The sequence below is a fragment of the Penaeus japonicus genome, unplaced genomic scaffold (assembly GCF_977035675.1).
Source record: "Penaeus japonicus unplaced genomic scaffold, GWHDUDI00000001_assembly GWHDUDI00000017, whole genome shotgun sequence".
In the NCBI taxonomy this organism is placed as follows: domain Eukaryota; kingdom Metazoa; phylum Arthropoda; class Malacostraca; order Decapoda; family Penaeidae; genus Penaeus; species Penaeus japonicus.
In genome coordinates this window covers 26668515-26688514 of record NW_028234419.1, presented here as the reverse complement: position 1 = coordinate 26688514, position 20000 = coordinate 26668515, and the positions used below count along the sequence as shown (strand labels likewise).

At 41.0% G+C, this 20000-nt stretch overlaps 1 protein-coding gene across 6 annotated transcripts in view; it reads right to left on the bottom strand.

The window, feature by feature from the left end:
• The window catches only part of LOC122243055 (uncharacterized), a 426227-nt gene that overhangs the window by 938 nt on the left and 405289 nt on the right, over nt 1–20000 (bottom strand). For 4 of the 6 annotated variants that reach the window (XM_086546198.1, XM_043000918.2, XM_086546197.1 and 1 more), the window contains 9 exons: nt 14806–15031; nt 14252–14389; nt 12614–12819; nt 10233–10496; nt 9228–9500; nt 6893–7050; nt 5905–5946; nt 4436–4555; nt 1345–3689 (listed from right to left, as the gene is read on the bottom strand). In XM_086546198.1, coding sequence (XP_086402324.1) covers nt 3462–3689; nt 4436–4555; nt 5905–5946; nt 6893–7050; nt 9228–9500; nt 10233–10496; nt 12614–12819; nt 14252–14389; nt 14806–15031 — 1655 coding nt within the window. In that variant the 3' untranslated portion in view covers nt 1345–3461. Of the gene's footprint in view, nt 3690–4435; nt 4556–5904; nt 5947–6892; nt 7051–9227; nt 9501–10232; nt 10497–12613; nt 12820–14251; nt 14390–14805; nt 15032–20000 lie in introns of all 6 variants that reach the window. The other 2 variants (XM_086546199.1, XM_086546196.1) reach the window with 1 other exon arrangement.

Below are 20000 nucleotides of genomic sequence, written 5' to 3'. Positions count from 1 at the left end.
GTCGGTGAAATACAGTATAGTACAACAAAATAGGACTCACCATCAATGTTTTACAAAGTCACGGTGTAAAACAACAGAAGTTATGTCATTTAATGAACTTGGAGAGCAAACACTGTTTACATAGAGTAATATTAAACAATAAAAATGTATCAGCACATTCACTTCAAATGTGACTTACAAGTCACCAACAAATGATAATTATAATCTTGATTACACAAACAAATAACATGGATGATAGCAAGGTGGTTATTTATATATATCTTTAAAGATTCTTAGCACAGTTTTATTTCAACACTGAATACAAAACAAACATGCAGCCTTCCAGAAAAGGGGACACAAAACTTACATTGTGGTTTCATCATCAAAGAAGAATTTGGGCTGGAAGGTTTATCTACAGGAATTGTTTCGTCAATAAAACAAAAAAAAGTTTAATAAAGAATAAAGGGAAGGTCTTTTGTTTTTTAACTACTTTGGAAGTATTTGATCTAGGATCGAGTATAGATGCTTCGAGTAAAGGGATTGCAAATTCAGCTTGAAGGATAGTTTAATAATAAAAAGGAGTTTCATATCAGTAGACAGTTGATAGGTGCACGTCCTGAAGTGATAGGAAGCGTCATGTGCTAGGAACAGTCAGTGGCCACCTATCTGAATAGTTGATCTTTCTTTTACACCAAAGTTCTAACTCTGAGAACACCAGATGAACGCCATGAGGAGTGAACTTAAGTTAATGGAGTGAGACAGCATTAGACAGGAGGAGTAATAGCTTTTTTTTTTAAACCTTAGACAACAGTTCAACCTGAAATTGTACACTGTGATGTACATAACAATATTTATAGTATATACAAACATTAATCTGCAATTTTCTCTTCATAAATGCTTGTGCTGTTTCAACAACAACTTGCTTGACTTAGGAATAACATTCACGGAAATTGGTATAGAAGGGAACACTTTCTTCATACTGAGTTTATTATTAGCCTCTGACCCTACTAGACCTTTCATTATATTTATTATACCTCTCCTAATTATATATACACTGTACAACACATATAGCATGTGAAGTGGTTCTGACATATATCTCATTGATACACATTTTATTTTTTTGGTTTAAATATCAAAGTTCTAAAGGTCTAAATACCAGCAGAATTAATTACAGTAGCCCTAGTCATCACTACTAGAAAACTAGAGCAGATCACCTGATACAGAATTCATCTTTCCCCAAAGATCATGTACATCCCTAAGATGCCAGCCAGAATCATCATAACAATAATAATGATAATACAAAAGAGAGTGAAGAAGAGCATTAACTGCAATTGTGAGAAGAAACAAAGTCGTATTATACAAGTCTTTTTTTTTCCTTTTTTCTTTATTGACTAAAGAACACAAGATTGCAGAAACATGATTTATATGAATGATTTTCTTCCTTCACTGCATACTTTCTGAGCTTGATCTTATGAATATGAATTAGAAACAAATGACAGTAGTATAGAGGTCAAAATTTCCCGTAAATGAAGGACTGTGCCTGATAAAAAAAACGCACATTCTCTAAATTAAGTTATTATCCACTAACAGAAAATCAAGGGTCACACTACACTTTACAAATGATGATTAGTTTGTTAGAAAACAAAGGGAATCTAAGCGATAGATGATGATATGTTATATTTACCAACTAGATAAATCTATGAAATTCTGTAACTAGATAAAATGTTTACCAGTACTTATAACTCGTGCTCTTCTTTGAAATATCAATACATCTTAATCTTCACCAAAAAAAAAAGAAAACTATTCTAAATCACATTATCAGTATTCAACAATATCATATCAAACGTAAAACGCTGTTCAATTGGCATGTGAAATAATGCAGTCATAGACAGCATCAGAATAAATATAACATTTCTTTAATAACCATTAACCATTTTGTTTAGCTGTCTGACCCCGAAGTCAATGGAATACCATTCTTAGTTACCTAAAAGTGAAATACTAATGTTGATGATATGCATATTTCTTTGTAGCAACTAAGAAAGACGAGAGGATAGCACAGTAGAAAGTAGAATGTCCAGGGCTTGTCACTGTGCTATAGAATATTAGGGCCAACAGAGTTGAGCAATAATGCCAGAAAGTATGCACGAGTCCCCTCCTAAAAAAACAATAATAAAAAAAAGCACACACTGTTGGTCAAGTTGCGTGCGAGCATCCTGGGGCAGAGATTCTCTTGCGAATCTAAGAGACAAAAATAAACGCCTTTATAACAGACTCAATTTGAAATAACACGAAAAGAATGGACTTCAACGTCAAGTTATACAGGGCATAGTGAACTAGAGAACTTGCAAGGCATGTCTTTTTTTTTTTGTAGAGTGCACGAATTCTGATTATACTTTGACGTCACCAACTGCACTAGACAGCTTGTTCAATCGGTGCATCACTGCATAAACTAACTAAACGAGCACTCGTTTGAAGAGGAAAAAAAAAGAACATGCTAGAAGTTTAATAAAATAATATGATGGCTTGGACTCCAGAGTCTTGTTTATGTAACATTTCTTGCCAATATGACACTTATTGTCATGACTTCGACACAAAGGAGTTTCCCAAGACTTGGGTGAGTCCACATTCCGACAAGCTGGACGGTAATGACCAACTTCAGAGGAAAAGTACACAACCTTTGAGCTCCCTTTCCAGTGTATATCATTTACCACAATAAAAAATGAAATGTATAAAACAAGAGAAAAAAAATACTGAAATATTTACCACATATTATAAACTTCAAACTTTCTGTAAGGCAACCGTGATATTTATTTGAATGCAGCAGAAAGAGTTGTGTTGGTTCCCCTGCAAGCTGGTGACTGGTGGCGTTGTAGAAGTGTGTAGGGTGGGGTGGGTTGGGGTGGGTTGGGGTGGGCGGGCAGCCAACAGCAGCGGGGCCAAGAGCCCACCGTGAACAGGAGCCGCGGGGCCCGAGGAGAGAGTCCTCCGGCGCCCGTGGCTCGCTGGGGAATGGTACAGTAAGGCAGTGAGCGTTGCCACCATCACTCTCTAGCAACTGGTACTCCCTCGAGCGTCGCTTTCGTCCTCAACTCTCGTCACAACGTTTCCGGCGCCGAGATACCGCGACACGACTTGTAAAGAAACGACAATACAAAAGAGTTGGTGATGCCGAGCAGGCTGCTGCCCCTGCGCCGGCTGCCTGCCCGCCTTCCTCGGGGCCGGGCATCAGGGTGGGGCTCAGTGAGGGCGCAGTGAGGGCGCAGGGGCAGCCTTCGTGCGGGCACGGCCTCGGGGGGCGTCACGGTGTGCGGTACAAAACTAGTATAAAGGGGAGGTTCATGGAAGCTACTGGCCACGTGAACCACGCGCACGGCCCGGGGAAGGGCGACTGGGCTCAGCATGCACTTGACGCATGCACAACTCAGTAACAAAATGCTACCTAGGCATCTCTAATAAACTGTAAGCATAGGCAGCCACTTCTATCACGAGGCCAGCAGCACGTGTTCTGACGCGGCCAGGGCGGCAAGGACTAGAGTGGTGAGAAGGACAAGAGGCGGGCAGTGCGCTAGGGCGGCGGCGGCGGGCAGGGGGGGTACGTGGACGCGCACCTCCGCCAGCATGAGGAGCGACAGAGCCATGTCGGCGCGGATCTCCGAGTCGTGCTGGTTGATCATGTCCTTCACCTCCGTCACGGACTCTTCACATTCCTCCTGCAAGGTCAGAAGGGTTACTGGAGGCTGTTCGGAATTTGCGTCTGGGACTGGGAGCGATTGTTCCATCAGAGATTGTTAGGATTTGTTCCTTTCGTGATCTCTAGGGATTGTTCATTTGAGATCGTCGCTTTCTTTCTAATTTGTACATTTAGGAATGTGCTTTGAGATAGGAAAAAATAATAATACAGGCTACTCATCAAGAAATTATATATGCAATTTATACTGATTAATAATGACTGTTTTCTCTCTAATTCTAGAATTGATGAGCTTTCGTCAAGACAGAAGAAATAGGAAACTTTTCCTCCAATTTACACTAGGGAAGAAATGTCAAGGAAGTTAATTAAGATGTGAAATGATGCCACTCTGATGACAGACATGGAACTATGACGAATGGAATGTTTTCAAGGTAATACTTCAGCTTTACTGTGTAATGTCAACAAAGGTAATACTTATTCTCATTGTTTCATTATAAAGTCAAAATCAATCATTTATATAAAGGTCATAAAAAAAAAATGACACACAAACGTAAACAAAAATCCGAACATACACAGAATCATACAATACCAGAAACGCATACACCAAATACCAACAAGCATCCAGTATCCACTGACAACGTGCATATATATATGCATATATATATGCATATATATATATGCATATATATATATGCATATATATATACATATATGTCCACATATCCACACCAACAAAGGAAAGAGAAATCCACAAAAAGACCCACAAACCTTTTCCTTGTGAAGCATGATCGCAGACATGTTGTCCCTCGTGTAGTCGAACTCCTCCAGCGTGGCCTGAAGGATGATATTTTCTCCGATGTGCTCGATCAGATCCAGCTTGCACGCCGTCTAGAGGATGATGTAATTGAGGTTTTGAAAACAAGACGGATTGTAAGAGTGGGTTTTGTTTTTCGTTTTGTGTTTGTGAATGGGGTGAATTGAACAGGGGGGGGTGACTGATTGATTGATTGATTGATAAGATATTGGTTTTATTGGTGTTTTAAGATACTTTATTGAAGAGAGATTTGAGAGTTTGGTATCAGAAAAACAAGGTTGCCGATCTTGATAACAGGGTCCTTAGTTTAAAAAAATGCATGGTATTAATTTATACTCAAATGGCATTATCTTAATATGACATGTATACAACTTCAAAAACTGTATCTGAACATGTTGAAACAGAAAAGATACTGAATAAATCACAAAGCAAGAAGCTGGCATAAAACTTACGTAAAATCTAGAGAAATATAAATAAATTCACACCAAATGACTTGAGCATAAACTAATTCTTAGCAAAGCCAAGCATAATTAGTAGTGAAAGGTAATGAATAGGAGATTTCAGGTGATAGTTCCACTTGTTAAAACTGAATGGCTGTCGAGGCAAAATAACCGAGAACTACATAGTAACAAACGCTAATGACGTTTATTCATACTAAAAACTAATCTAAGTGAAAAAATATATATATACGTGCTGGCTATTTGGATTCTAGTGAGAAATATCATCTACCTATACCTAACTGTGTTCAGAAAGTAATATAGTGACATTCGCTCTCTATTCACTTTTATTTATGGTGAACGGGAATGATTACACAGACAGAGACAGACTCTCTCTCACACACACATTCACACACACATATATGGAGGGCAGAGTATGTAAGGTATTTTTACATGTGTGTGGGAAAAGTATTTTGGTATAAAACACTGGGCTGTTTGAGGTTTCAATAGATTAAATTTAGTGTAGGTAATTCTGTTCACCAGTGGATTAATCTGTGATACCTATTTCCAAAATTTTCTAAACTTATTCTGATAATGCATGTTGCATTCTGTAATCATCTGTACCCCTTCTTAATTGCCGTTAGCTTAATTCATCGGTTCTATACGGATTCACAAATATAAAGAAAGGGCTTGGGTGAGACCTCTCAGTCAAGACGTATGAGGTAAAATATAGTTCCAGAGTGTCCTTTTTACCACCCTTCACAATAAAAACCCTTTATTTGCCTCACAACTTTCACGATTCAACAAAAATTAGAATCCTTTATCTCCTCGAATCAACAAAGTTTAGAATCCTCTCCTCCCACTATATCCTCGAATCATCGAAAATACAGAATCCTTTCCCTCACTTTATCCTCGAATCATGAGAAATGAGAAATGAGAACCCTTTTCCCTCACAACAGATTCTCGAAGATGGAGATTAGCATCACCTTTTTGTGCCGGGCGTCCGCACTACTTACTCGACGGCCGCGCTGCATGGAAGGTGTAAAGACAACATTAAAACTAAGAGTCTCTTCTTTTGGAGGCGTGTATTCTGGCGTATGGGGGTATGGGGGTATGGGGTGGGTGTGAGGGTGTGGGGGTATGGGGTGGGTGGTACGGGGAGGGGGTAGGGGGTTTGGGGAAACGGGGAGGGGGGAGGGGCAGTGGCAGGGGGAGAAGCGAAGGGGTTAATACGATACAAAATGAGGGAGGGAAGACGAGGGAAAAGGGATGGATGGAGGGAGGGAGGAAGGATAATACAAAGAAGAGAAGGAAGCGAAGGGTCAAGGTGGGAGTGGGTGGAGGCTGTTGTATGAACAGACGGTCTTCCTTACAGGTGTTTGTCCTTAATGCAATCTAGAAAATCAGCAGGAGGGGGAAATGGTGTGGGAACCAAAACAAAGAAAGGACAAGCCTCTTCCTCTCTACAGTGGTGACCATAAGAGATGATCTGCAGGCTTTGCTACTTTCGTCTGAACAGGCTAGGTGCTTTGTTGAACTAAGAGCGTGGTGGCAGGATGGCGCATTGTCTTAAAATCATCATTATTGTTATTATTCAAAGTTAATCTACAACTACCTTGAGACTGCTAATGAAAAATAAATATTTCTTCTAGCTCCTGAAGTACTACGCAGGAGTGAGCAAAACTGACTAGGCCAATCAGATTAAATGTAATCATAATGTTAGCCATGCTTTCTGTATATCAACCAAAAGGAAATTAAGATATGGTCTGATATCTAGAACTCAAAGCTGCTTGTTAGTAGCTGAATCAAATACACCGGATAGCTAAACACAAGGCAACGGAATTCATCAAGCTTTAACATTTCCAGTAATACAAATATAATATATATATGAACATTATTCTGAATTTAAATGAAGAAGAGGCAGGTTCAAGACAAAACTTGTAAGGCAATTCTACAAACCAATACGTCACTTACGCCATTCATGGTCTCAGCGGTGTCTCGTACCAGTTTCCCAAGCTTAACCAGAGCAGCGTCGACTAAGGAGGAGGTTTTTGTGTAAGGCTTCAGTAACTTCTCCTCCTCTTTGCTGTAACCGAGGAACAGGTACACTCCGTAGTCCATCTCGTATTCCTCTGGAAAAGGAAGGGGGGGGGGGGATGGACATATTATAAGGGTGATTATAATTTATTGTTACTATTAATTCGTTTTTGAGCATTTTTAAATTACGATTGTTTGTTCAATACAAATGCAATCTGCTGGTGAAAAGGGTACCTAGGATTTTCTTGTTCAGTTTTGTAAAATAATTAACCATAAAGTTGGTCAGGAATCTGTATCAAGAGGCACAAAGCATATAAAGCCAAAAAATGGACAAAACACATGATCCATCTTTGGCTTTTCCCTCTATCCTCTACATGCTCTCTAGTCAGACCAGCTTGCTCTTAAATCTTCTCTCACTACATCCATGAATCTCCTCTTAGGCCTTCCTCTCTCTCCTTCCCGGTGGTTCCATACCTAACATCCTCCACCCGACATGTCCCTCATCACATGACCTACCTACCTTAACCTTGCCTTATTTCCAAACTGTTCCACAATCTACTGTTTTCTCTTATATATTCATTTCTTATGTTATCCTTTCTCGTTACCCCCATTGAGAACCTTAACATCCTCATCTCTTCCACCTCTATATTTGTCTCTTGCCTCTAATAGCTACTGTCTCCAAACCATACATGTCTTCCCTTTTAAATTTGCAGATATTCTTCCGTTACAGATCAGTCTCGAGACTTTTCTCCAGCCATTCCAACCCACTTGTACTCATTTCCTCACCTCCCTATCATTCCCACCATCGCTTTGCACCATTGATCCCAAATTCTTAAAATCATCCACCTTTTTCGCTTCCATGCTTTGCATTTGCACTACATTTCTGCCATCCCTCTCATTCATACTACTCTCTACTGCAAGTTGCCACCTCTCCAGGTTAGTTTCAACCTCCTCTCTAGTAACTTTAAAGATCCCTATCATCAGCAAATAACATAGACCATTGCAGGAAAGGGCTTAGCGCCGAGCCCTGGTGCAATTGCACCTCTCTATAAATTCCCGTTAATTTTCTTTTTTCTATGTGTAATCCACTTCTTTGCCAAATTTCCTCTTAATGCATTCTTGTACCTCTTCATTCCACTACCAAGTTAACTCATCTCTGATATTACCAGATGAGACCCCTAGAACCCTCCCTCCAGCCTCTTTGTTTCCCAGTCATATGGCAATTCCTCACTGGCTCTCAGTGCTTGTACCACTTGGATTACTTCTCCAAAATTCACTATGCATTCTTCATCCTTCAGCTTCCACTATTTAGTCTTTCGTTCTGAGCTCACTTCCTTCCTTTTCTTCAGATAGTCATCCTACAAACCACCATGTGATGTTCACTTACCACACAGTCCCCAACTTCTTTCAGATTACACCTCTTACGTGATATAATACACCTGTGTGCACCTTCCTCCACTTTTGTATGTCACCCTGTGCTCCACACCTTGATAAAGTATGTGTTTAGCACAGCTATATTAATTCTTTTGGCAAAATCAGTTATCCTCAGACCTTTTGCCCTCCTGACCCCCAGGCCATATGACCGACCCTATTACCCTCTAATCCACCCCCATTTCTTCAACCTACATGCCCATTGAAGTCGGTCCCAATCAACTCTCTTTCTTCTCTTGGGATAGCCTCCGTCAGATCATCCATATCCACCTAGAACTCTTCCTTCTCTTCTATCTCACAGGCCACTTGTGAAGCATACGCACTTATGTAATTCATTATTACCCCTTCTATTTACAACTACACACGCATTACTCTATCAGACACACACTTCACTTTTAACATAGTCTTCCTTTACGATCACACTAACCCCATTCCTTCTGCTGGAAACCCCTACATGTGTTTCTAGCATTGCTCCTCTCCAATTTTGTCCCCTGCACAGACGAACATCCATTTTTCTCCTCTCCATCACATCTGCAAGCTCTCTCTATACCAGTCATAGTTTCCACATTCAGAGATCCAAATTTCACCACAACCTTTCTCGCCTGTCTCCCCCCCCCCCTCCTTATACCTCTGGCCAAAGGCATCATTGGCTGTCATTGTAAACGCGGACTGCATCACTTATTTGTCTTATTTTGGATTTACTGCCCCGGATGTCATTCGCGACGGAAACCCTCCCCATTTTTCCTGCCTTGGGACCGGCACCAGGATTGCATTGACTTTTGCACCCCAGTTATTAACATTAATAACCAGCTCAGAAAAGCCCACAAACTCAAAAACTTGCTTTGCTCGGGCCTGACGCAGATGAAGGAGCCCGAGTAGCAGAAGCACTCCCCCCTCTGGGCCTGGTAGGCGGGGGCGGCGTGGGCGTAGACGGCGAAGTCGGTCTCGCACGGCTTGGCCTCCACGCAGTCCAGGACGCTGCAGGCCAGTTTCTCGTCGGCGTGGCAGATGCACAGCTCGGAGCACTCCTCCTCGCTCTTGTAGTAACGCCGCCCACCGCCCTCCATGATGTAGTCCACCTTGTCGCTGTTGTCGTGTGTCTTCACGCAGTACTCTGAAAAGGGGCGTTTGAATAGATTTTTTTTTTTTTTTTTTTTTTTTTTTTTTTTGTGTGTGTGGGGGGGGGGGGGGATTCTAAAAAATTAGTTGATTTTTGTCTACAGAACACACAAAACATGTATAAATAATATAGGAAATGTATATTACATTGAGAAACAAGTCTATGTTACCGCGTGACCTCATGCAGGATTTTAACAAAGGGCGTTTGAATTGCAACACTTTATTCAATCTAAAAAGTGTTTACACAAACATTATAATATGATAAAGTCAAAGAGTCAGTAGATCGGACTCTTTGACGAATAAAATCATATTTTAAGAGCTTACAGGAAAATGAAACAAAGTATATAGATGCAGACATTTGAAAGGTATTAAAAGAGCGAATAAAACTCATACACGGGGCCTTTGAGGGGTGGCGGTCTATATGTCCATCTGTGTCTGTGTATTTATCTATCTATCCATCCATCCATCCATCTATCTATCTATATCTATCTATTTATCTTTTTCTCTAACTCTCTCTTTTTCTATCCGTCCATCCATCCATCTATCCGTCCATCCATCCATCCATCCACCCTCTCCACTATCTTTCCATCCATCCATCCTTCTCTATACCTATCTATGTATCTATCAACCTCTCCACCCATCCATCTACATAAATTGCCACTCCCCAGCCGACCAGCGCCCCCCGCCCACGCCCACGCCCCGTTCCCCCCCTCTTCCCAACACCTACTAGGCGGGACGGTGGTGGTAGTAGTCGTCGTGGTCGAAGTGGTAGTCGTCCTGGGAGCGCGCGTGGGCATCGTCGAAGTCGGGCCCTGCGGAGGGTAGATGACCACCGGCCGCGTGCCTGACGGGTCGCCGTTGCTCTGCACGGGTTCGCTGATCACGCCCGTCGTCACGATGGACGTGTAGGCTATGCTGGCGCTGGTCGTCAGCTCCTCGTGGGGGTCCAGAGTGCTCAGCATGTCGCGGTGGTAGTCCGTTTGGGCCTCCACTGCGGGCGAGAGGGGGGGCGGGTTAGATGGGGCTGGGGGAAAGGGGAAAGAGGGGGGAAGAAGGATGGGGGAGGAGGTTAGATAGGAATGGGGGAAGGGGGGTGGGGGATGGGGATGGGGTTAGATAGGGATGGGGGAAAGAGGAAAGAGGGGAGGAAGGAAGGGGGAGGGGTCAGATAGGGGTGGGGGAAAGGGGGAAAGAGGGGAAGAAGGAAGGGGGATGGGGTTAGAGGAAAGAGGGGATGGGGAAGGGGGGAAGAAGGAAGGGGGAGGGGTCAGATAGGGGTGGGGGAAAGGGGGAAAGAGGGGAAGAAGGAAGGGGGATGGGGTTAGAGGAAAGAGGGGATGGGGAAGGGGGGAAGAAGGAAGGGGGAGGGGTTAGATAGGGGTGGGGGAAAGGGGAAAGAGGGGAAGAAGGAAGGGGGATGGGGTTAGAGGAAAGAGGGGATGGGGAAGGGGGGAAGAAGGAAGGGGGAGGGGTTAGATAGGGGTGGGGGAAAGGGGAAAGAGGGGAAGAAGGAAGGGGGATGGGGTTAGAGGAAAGAGGGGATGGGGAAGGGGGGAAGAAGGAAGGGGGAGGGGTTAGATAGGGGTAGGGGAAAGAGGAAAGAGGGGAGGAAGGAAGGGGGAGGGGGTTAGAGGAAAGAGGGAAGAGGGGAAGAAGGAAAGGGGATGGGGTTAGATGGGGCTGGGGGAAAGGGGAAAGAGGGGAAGAAGGAAGAGGGAGGGAGGAGGGGGTTTAGATGGGGCTGGGGGAAAGGGGAAAGAGGGGAAGAAGGAAAGGGGATGGGCTTAGATAAGGGGAGGGGGGAAGAGGAGGGGGAAGGGAGTTAGGGGGAAATAGGGAAGAGGGATTGGGGGAAGGGGAGGAAAAATGGGGTGAGTGGTGAGGAGGAAGGAGTTGTAGGGGGAAGGGGAGCGGTAAGGGGAAAGAGGGGGAGAGGGGGATGTAGGAAGGGAAAAGAGGGGGAAGGGGAAGGGGGATATATAAGGAAAAGGTGGTCAAAGTGGTGTAGACTACATGGGTGGGGGTAGGGAATAAAAAAAAGGGATGAGACCCGTAGGGGGACGAGAGTGGAGGAAGGGAGAAGGAGGAAGAAGAAGAGAGTAAAAGAGAGCATGATGAGGAGAGAGGAAGAGCGAGAGGGGGACAGACAGGGTAAGAGAAGGAAGAAGAGCCACCAGATAAAGGAGAGACGGCAGAGAAGGAGGGTGAGGGGGGGGGGGTTGTGCATGACGAAGCGAATCATAATCTAAACTGATGCTGGATCTTCGTAGGGGAGATAAAAAAAAAGGGATTAAGGAACATTGGTGTTGATGGAAAAGGGTTGACCTGCTGATTATCTGCTAATTTAAAACGGCAGACTCTGGTTTACCTGCTGATTGATGATAGTGGGTTGCATTCACCAAGTGAATTTATCTGCAGGTACATTTAACTGTTGACTGACATGAGATTCAGTTTCTATCCAGTTTGTCTGCTGAATCATGATTGAATCAGTAACTGTTGATTTCATTACTCATATCGAGAACACATCATTCCGATTTCTTTAGCATATGTAAGAGTTTATGCTGCTAGATGCCTTATTCATATGCTAACAATGATGATATTGGTATATAATTTACTTCTTTAATATGAATAATGTAAATTGAAGGGATAACTACATAGTACAAGGAGATGCATTTTCATATATTAATGAACCATAAACAAATATGATGACAATTTAAAATCAGAATATCCTAACGTCCATAAAGAAACACAACAAACTAAATATCATTATTTCCGAAGGTGTTATCGTCCACCCGAACGAAACGCAAACGGAAAGAGAAACATCAAAACAACATCTCCAGAAACAAATGAAGGGGAAGAGATATACAGATAGATATGAAGAGATTGACAGACAAAAAGGAAGGAGACAGAGAGAAAAGGAATAGGAAGAAGAAAAGGAATAGGAAGAAGAAAAGGAAAACACAAACAGGAAAAAACAACAACAGACAAAATGACTAAAGACACACTGATATAGATTATTCAACAATAAACAAAACAAATGCGGAAACAAACAACAACAACAATAAGGAAAACAAATGAAGATCGAAAACAAAAGTGTCTCTCGCTCACCAACGCAGGGGTTGAACCAGAGAATCCGCTGCCAGTCGATGCAAGTGTAGGTTTCCCGGGGACCAGTTGCGGCGCAGGTACAGAGGTTGCGCAGCTGTGTACCCAGGATGCCCAGGACAGCACGTCTGCACTCTGCTGTGGGCCCTGCGCAGCGTCTGGTGTCGCTGTCAACGGCGCACGCTTGCTCGTAGAATTCAAGGCGGTGTCTGCGCGGGAAGGGGGGTTGTTTTGGCGGTTTAGGAACTTGATTTGTTTGTTTGGTTTTTGCTTTTGTTTTTGAGGGAGCTTTGATAATATTTCTATGTTTTTGAGGGAGCTTTAATAATATATCCATGTTTTTGAGGGAGCTTTAATGATATATCCATGTTTTTGAGGGAGCTTTAATAATATATCCATGTTTTTGAGGGAGCTTTAATGATATATCCATGTTTTTGAGGGAGCTTTAATAATATATCCATGTTTTTGAGGGAGCTTTAATAATATATCCATGTTTTTGAGGGAGCTTTAATGATATATCCATGTTTTTGAGGGAGCTTTAATAATATATCCATGTTTTTGAGGGAGCTTTAATGATATATCCATGTTTTTGAGGGAGCTTTAATGATATATCCATGTTTTTGAGGGAGCTTTAATAATGTATCCATGTTTTTGAGGGAGCTTTAATGATATATCCATGTTTTTGAGGAGCTTTAATAATATATCCATGTTTTTGAGGGAGCTTTAATGATATATCCATGTTTTTGAGGAGCTTTAATGATATATCCATGTTTTTGAGGGAGCTTTAATAATATATCCATGTTTTTGAGGGAGCTTTAATGATATATCCATGTTTTTGAGGGAGCTTTAATAATATATCCATGTTTTTGAGGGAGCTTTAATAATATATCCATGTTTTTGAGGGAGCTTTGATAATATATCCATGTTTTTGAGGGAGCTTTAATGATATATCCATGTTTTTGAGGGAGCTTTGATAATATATCCATGTTTTTGAGGGAGCTTTAATGATATATCCATGTTTTTGAGGGAGCTTTGATAATATATCCATGTTTTGGAGGGAGCTTTGATAATATATCCATGTTTTTGAGGGAGCTTTGATAATATATCCATGTTTTGGAGGGAGCTTTGATAATATATCCATGTTTTTTTTATCCATTATCTTCTTTGTGTGATTCTGATAGTTGTTTTTTTAAAACTAGTCTAGGTCATTCTATAAGGTTTGTATAGATCTGTTTTTACATTTTTTTCTGTAGATTTATAATTCTAATTATATCAAGGAATTATGGTTTTAACTATTCCTATGCATCTTTTCTTCTGTATCTATATTTCTGATGGAATGCTACTATTTCAGTATGTTGTTTTTAGGTCTATTTTGATAAATAACAAAAAAAACTCGTCTATTTGTGATTTTTCCTTTTTTTCCTTCTGGTTCCTAGTGATTTCTTTATATCCTGCTTAACTAACTAGACTTTTATTTCATTAATCAAGATATTAACTTCACTTATGTAAAACTCGTTAATGCAATTAGGAAACAAACTCACATCACAAAAAACAAAAACAAAAAAAAAAACGTATTTACCAGAACTCGATACAAAAACCTAAAACAATTAAAATCAAATCTATAAATCAACATCGCCATACCTGCAGCTATCGTCCTCCTTGCACGTAGCAGCGAGACGGTTGCACAGCATGAGGACTTGACCGGCTGGCCTGCGTGCACAAACAGGATGCAGTTTCTCCTGCGCTTTCAAGCACTCGTCGGCCGTCGTACTGCTTTTCCTGAAGGGTGAGGGGGGCGGGTGAGGGGGTTAGGTTTACGTAATGGAAGCATTTATGATTGTGATAACGATATGGTGATATATTATTTCCTTAATGGTAATGATGATATTAATATTGTCATCATTATCGTCATCGTTACTATTTTTTATCGTTATTGTTATTATCATGAGATTTATTACTATCATTATCATCACCGTTATCAAACAAAATCTAATCGGCCAGCGTTTCGGAAATCGGAGTGTTCCGTTTGTCTAATTTTCGAAAGGGTTTCGATTAAGGTTGAAATTTCAGAGACACGGAAGTGACTCATCGACGAGGGAATAGAAGAGGGATATGAATACACAAGAGACACAAAGGGCATGCAGAATCAACAGGATTCTACACAGCTGACATTCCCTTTGCAACATCCGACTCACTTGCAGAGACAAAAGGCCACCTCGTGTCCCCATCGCGTCTGGACATTGCGGTAGAAAGTCTGCAACTCGCTCATGCAAGTCTCCCTGTTGCACTCGTCGTTGTCGCAACGGGCCAGCACGGGGTCGAGGAGCCTCCTGCAACTAAGGTCCGCCAGGCAGTCCGTCAGCGCCGTCTGGCAAGTCGAGTGCAACACGGGAAGGGGTCCCGGCGAGGCGTATGTGTTCCCTGAAGAGGACTCGGTTAGGTTAGGTTCTTTTCTTCCGTTTCTTTTTTTAAGACTTTTTTTCCGACTTTTCTGTTCTTTTTGTTCTTTTTTTGGAGGTTCTGGGGATTTAAGAGGTTGAAGGACTTGGAGGTAGGGGGTTGAGGAGGGGAGGGGGGGATACTAAGAGCATTAGAGAGGTTATTTCTGTTTGTAAACGCGGCGGCGATGGAGTTGGCGGGAGAAGCTCCACTGGAAAGCAAATGCGTAAGTTCTGGAAGAGGGGAGATGCAGACAGAGAAGATAACGGTTGGGAGAGACAGAACGGGATAAAGAACAAGGAATAATAATAATAATAATAAGGGAAAGGGGGATAAAAGATAACCTAAATATTTAAAGAGAGTTGGAAGGGCGGACTGACAAGGTGTAGGAGATATATAGACAAAAATGAAGTAAAGAAAGAGAGAAAGGAATAGGAATAAGAATAGGAAGAGGAAGAGGAAGAAGAAAAATAAAACACAAACAGGAAAAAGCAGACAGAGGACTAAAGACATAGGGATATAGACTGTTCAACAATATGCAAAATTGCACACAAAAAAGAAGAAAAACCCGAAGACCATAAATTGCAAAATTATTTTCGCGCTCACAAAGCATCTTGCCTCGGCGACATCGATCAGAAATAAACATCAAAGAAGATGAAAAGAAAAATCAAATTCATGAACATATCTTCAACGCTGTTTTTCCTGAATTCGGTAAATAATAATAATAATAATTCAAAAAAATCTAGGCACTAGTGTAATCAATAATGAATACATAAGGAAACCGCTCTAGTATTTATTTGCTTTACATTTCTCTCGAGTCACCGATATAAAACCATATACACAATAACAAAGGAATTCAATATAAATGGCGGGAAAAGAACTCATACGTTTCCTTCTAAAAGACGAACACTTCACACCGAAGCCACATACGCAGGGATTCGAATGCGAGAGTTTACGATCCGATCTGCATGTTGATAAAATGTAATTTATCTGTTTGATGTTATAAAACAAGTGAAAATACTTAAAAAATGAAAGTCATGATAATGGTATAGCGCAGTGTTTGTTAATCCGAACAGTCAGGCTATAAAATTCCACGAATGTGCGATTAAGAGCAATTAATAGAAGCGCTGTTCATCAGCATAACGTGCTTTATTGACAATCAGTTTTGGGAGAAAATAGTTAATCGATATCGGTTCATATTTTCATTTTCATTTAATCTACTACTATATTATATTAGTTCTGAACTCACGCTCTGTGTATATAATGTATATGTTTATATACATGTACATATGTATACATATACATGTGTAAACACGGGTGCGCACACACGCACACACACACACACACACACACACATACACACACACACACAAACACACACACACACAAACACACACGGGGATAGTATATTATGTACATGTACTGAATTAACCATGAAAAATGAAAAAAATGCTAATGCAAGAGGAAAATTTTCTTTTACTAAACAAGAACAGCATTGTTATTGTGAGCAGAAAATACAAATAATATTGGTGTATATGATAAAGATGTTGGTGTAGTGAGCGGTCGGATAGAGAGTGGTAAAAGCTGTAATGCGCCAAGGGGAAAAAACAACGTATCGGGAATTCCAGCCTTATCCGGATTTTGAAAATCCCTTTTTCATGTTCTGCATAGATACACAGATACACAGACACGCAGGCAGACACGCAGACAGACACACACACACACACACACACACACACACACACACACACACACACACACACATATCTATCTATCTATCTATATATATATATATATATATATGTAGATAGATAGATAGAGAGAGAGAGAGAGATCAGGACCTTTTCAAAAATAAAAAATAGAATTCAATCAAACCGAGATCTTGAGACCGAGAAATAGCAAGTCACGTCAGAGCACCACATCTATGACAGTTACGCCTGATCACAATATTCCTCACGTGTTGCATCTAAATGACTCATACGTTGATCGCATTATCCGTGTTCCAGCTGATGCAGGGAAGAGGCTAAGAAATGAAAATGAAATCGCGCATGATAAACATCTCACTTTGAATGTCGAATCTCGAGATAATATCCGATAATAGTTCGGAACTGATTCGAATGATCTGATCTGCTCATCAAACGTGACAGGAAGAGCGTTCAACAGATTGTGATGGATATGCAGTAATCTCTTGCAATGGATATAATAATTCATATCGATTTAGCGTTCGTCAAATAACCGTGAGAAGATCCAGTATTCATAATAAAAACAATCTTGAACGTAAGCACTTGAATTCGACACACGGAGATATTGATTAAGAATCAGTAACTGGTCTTTCCAAATTTAATTTTTTCAATAATTGTAGGAGAAAAAAAGTAGCGACAGTCAACCCTGTATGTGTTATATCTCTCATCAAAGAACCAATTCCTATATCAAACTTTAGCACACAAAGTATATGTTAATCCCCTGGAAAAGAAGAAAAGACACTAATAATTCATCACATGTTATCTGTACATCGAACACACACAAAAAATAAAACACCTTATGGTTAAAGACGTCAAGAAATATTTAAGAGAAAGGCAAAAAGGTGTAGAAGGTGAAGGTGTAGGTGTATGTAAGGCTCGTAGACACACCCTCCACCATCCTAAATGTAGACGAAATTCATCCTTCAAACATCCTGCTGTGGAAGCGAGGTATTGAGCTGAACATGTAGTTGATTAAGAGGATTATTAGTACATCCTAGAATATTAGTCAGTTCAGAAAATATCCAACGGATTGCTGCTTATGAAAAAGGAAAACTGGGGGAAGGGGGGGAGATTGGAGGGGGGGGGGAAGAGAATGTAGATAAGGGGGGAAAGGGGGGTAGAAACCTGAAATATCAAGAGAAAGATGAGGACGATTATTAATATCGTTACATTCGAAAATGTTTTTCTTTTTTTTATTTGTTCTCTCTTACAGTCACAGACATGGAATGAAGCAGAGAACTCAGAGCTAAAAAGCGGACCAAAAAGAGCTATATATTACCGTAAACAGAAATAAGAAAACAAAAAAATATACATAAACAAAAATAAAGATAAGAAAACCGTTCCATATTCAAGATACAATAGAAGAAAGAGAAACGTAAGAGAAAAAACAAAAACAAAAACAGGATTAAGAAAGAGATAAAGAAGGTTAAAAAAAAGAGAGAGAAAGAGAGAGAAGAGAAACAAAAGCAAAACGTTTCGCCTCCACTGCTTCCTGGTGAGGTGGGGTGTGAAAGCACTCCAAGCGAACAGTGTGTCTATCACGGAAACTCAGCCAGACATTTGAGAATCAAGTGACTAGTTTAATTCTTTATTAATTAACTCGATATACTAAATCTATCTCCATAATGATATATATATATTTATATAATCTGGCTGTGTTTGTCATTCAGACACGGGACAATGCAACATTTTTCTTTTTCTTTTGTTCAATTTCCAAAAAAGGAAAACATGGAACAAACACAAAGACACACACACACACACGCACACGCACACACACAAGTCAAACTCCGAGCACGTAAAAAAAAGAAAGACACGATATTCAAATATATATGTATATAATTCTGCAAATCCATGAAAAAGGGAATACGTCACAACATCGACATACAAAAGAAGAAAAAACACACACACACACGAGGCAATAACTACTTTACGTGGTTACAAAGATCATTTCTCGTTCTTGTTCAATCGGGTGGAGAGGAGGAGGAGGAGGAGGAGGAGGAGGAAGAAGAAGAAGAAGAAGAAGAAGAAGAAGAAGAAGAAGAAGAAGAAGAAGAAGAAGAAGAAGAAGAAGAAGAAGAAGAAGAAGAAGAAGAAGAAGGAGGGAGAGAGAGAGAGAGATAAAACGAGGGAGAGGGGGGAAAGAGGAAAGAGAGAGAGATAGAAAAAAGAGGGAAAAAAGAAAGAAACAAAGAAATTATATATATATATATATATATATTATATATATATATACATATATATATATATATATAAGATATATATATATATATATATATATATATATATATATATATATATATATATATATATATATATATATATATATATATATATAATAGTGAGAGAGAGGGAGAGGGACGAAAAGAGGGAGAGGGAGAGGGAAAGGGAAAAAAATAGGGAGAGAGAAAGAGAGACAAAGAGAGAGAAAGAGAGAGAAAAAGAGAGAAAGGGAGGTCATGTAGGGGAAGGGCCATACCACAACACCAACAGCCATACCATATCAGACATCAGAGGAAGTAAAAATATATCGTATCGGGGTGAATGGTATAATCTCACTAAGAGAAAAACTCAAGACTTACCTACTATGCCAATCTCTTCCATGGTGACCGAGTCTAGGGTTTGAATGCAAGAAGTGAATATCATTAAAAAAAAAAAAAAAAGAAAAAAAAAAAAAAAGACAGGGCCAGCAGCTAGTAAATTTACTCTCTAAGGACAACGTGAGCGTGTCCGGGGGGAGGGGGGAGGGGAGGGGGGTGGCTTTTGAGGTGGGGAGGGGGAGGGGGGAGGGGGAGGGGGTGGGGGAAGGTTTGTGGGTTGGGAGGAGGGTCTAGGAGGGAGGGTCTGGGAGGGAGGGAGGGAGGGGAGGGGAGGGGAGGACAAGGGGGAAAACTAAGTCAAGTTAAGTTCCAGGTTGGGGGATAGGGGTTGAGGGAGAGGGGAGGGGGGGAGGAGGGGGGAGAAGGGAAAGTGGATACACGGAGAAAAAAAACAAAAACATGTACAACTCAAAAGAGGTAAAAGAAAATCTTAAAGTTCACTAAAAGGGCCAAAGAGGGGAGGAGGGGGAGGAAGGGAAGGAGGAGGAAGGGGAGGGAGGAAGGGGAGGAGGGTTGAGGGGAGCATCTAACACATAGACCAATTGGCAATCCTAAAGAAGGAACCTTAGTGTAAAATACGTAGTCCTTTGAAGAAAATAGGAATGAAAGGGG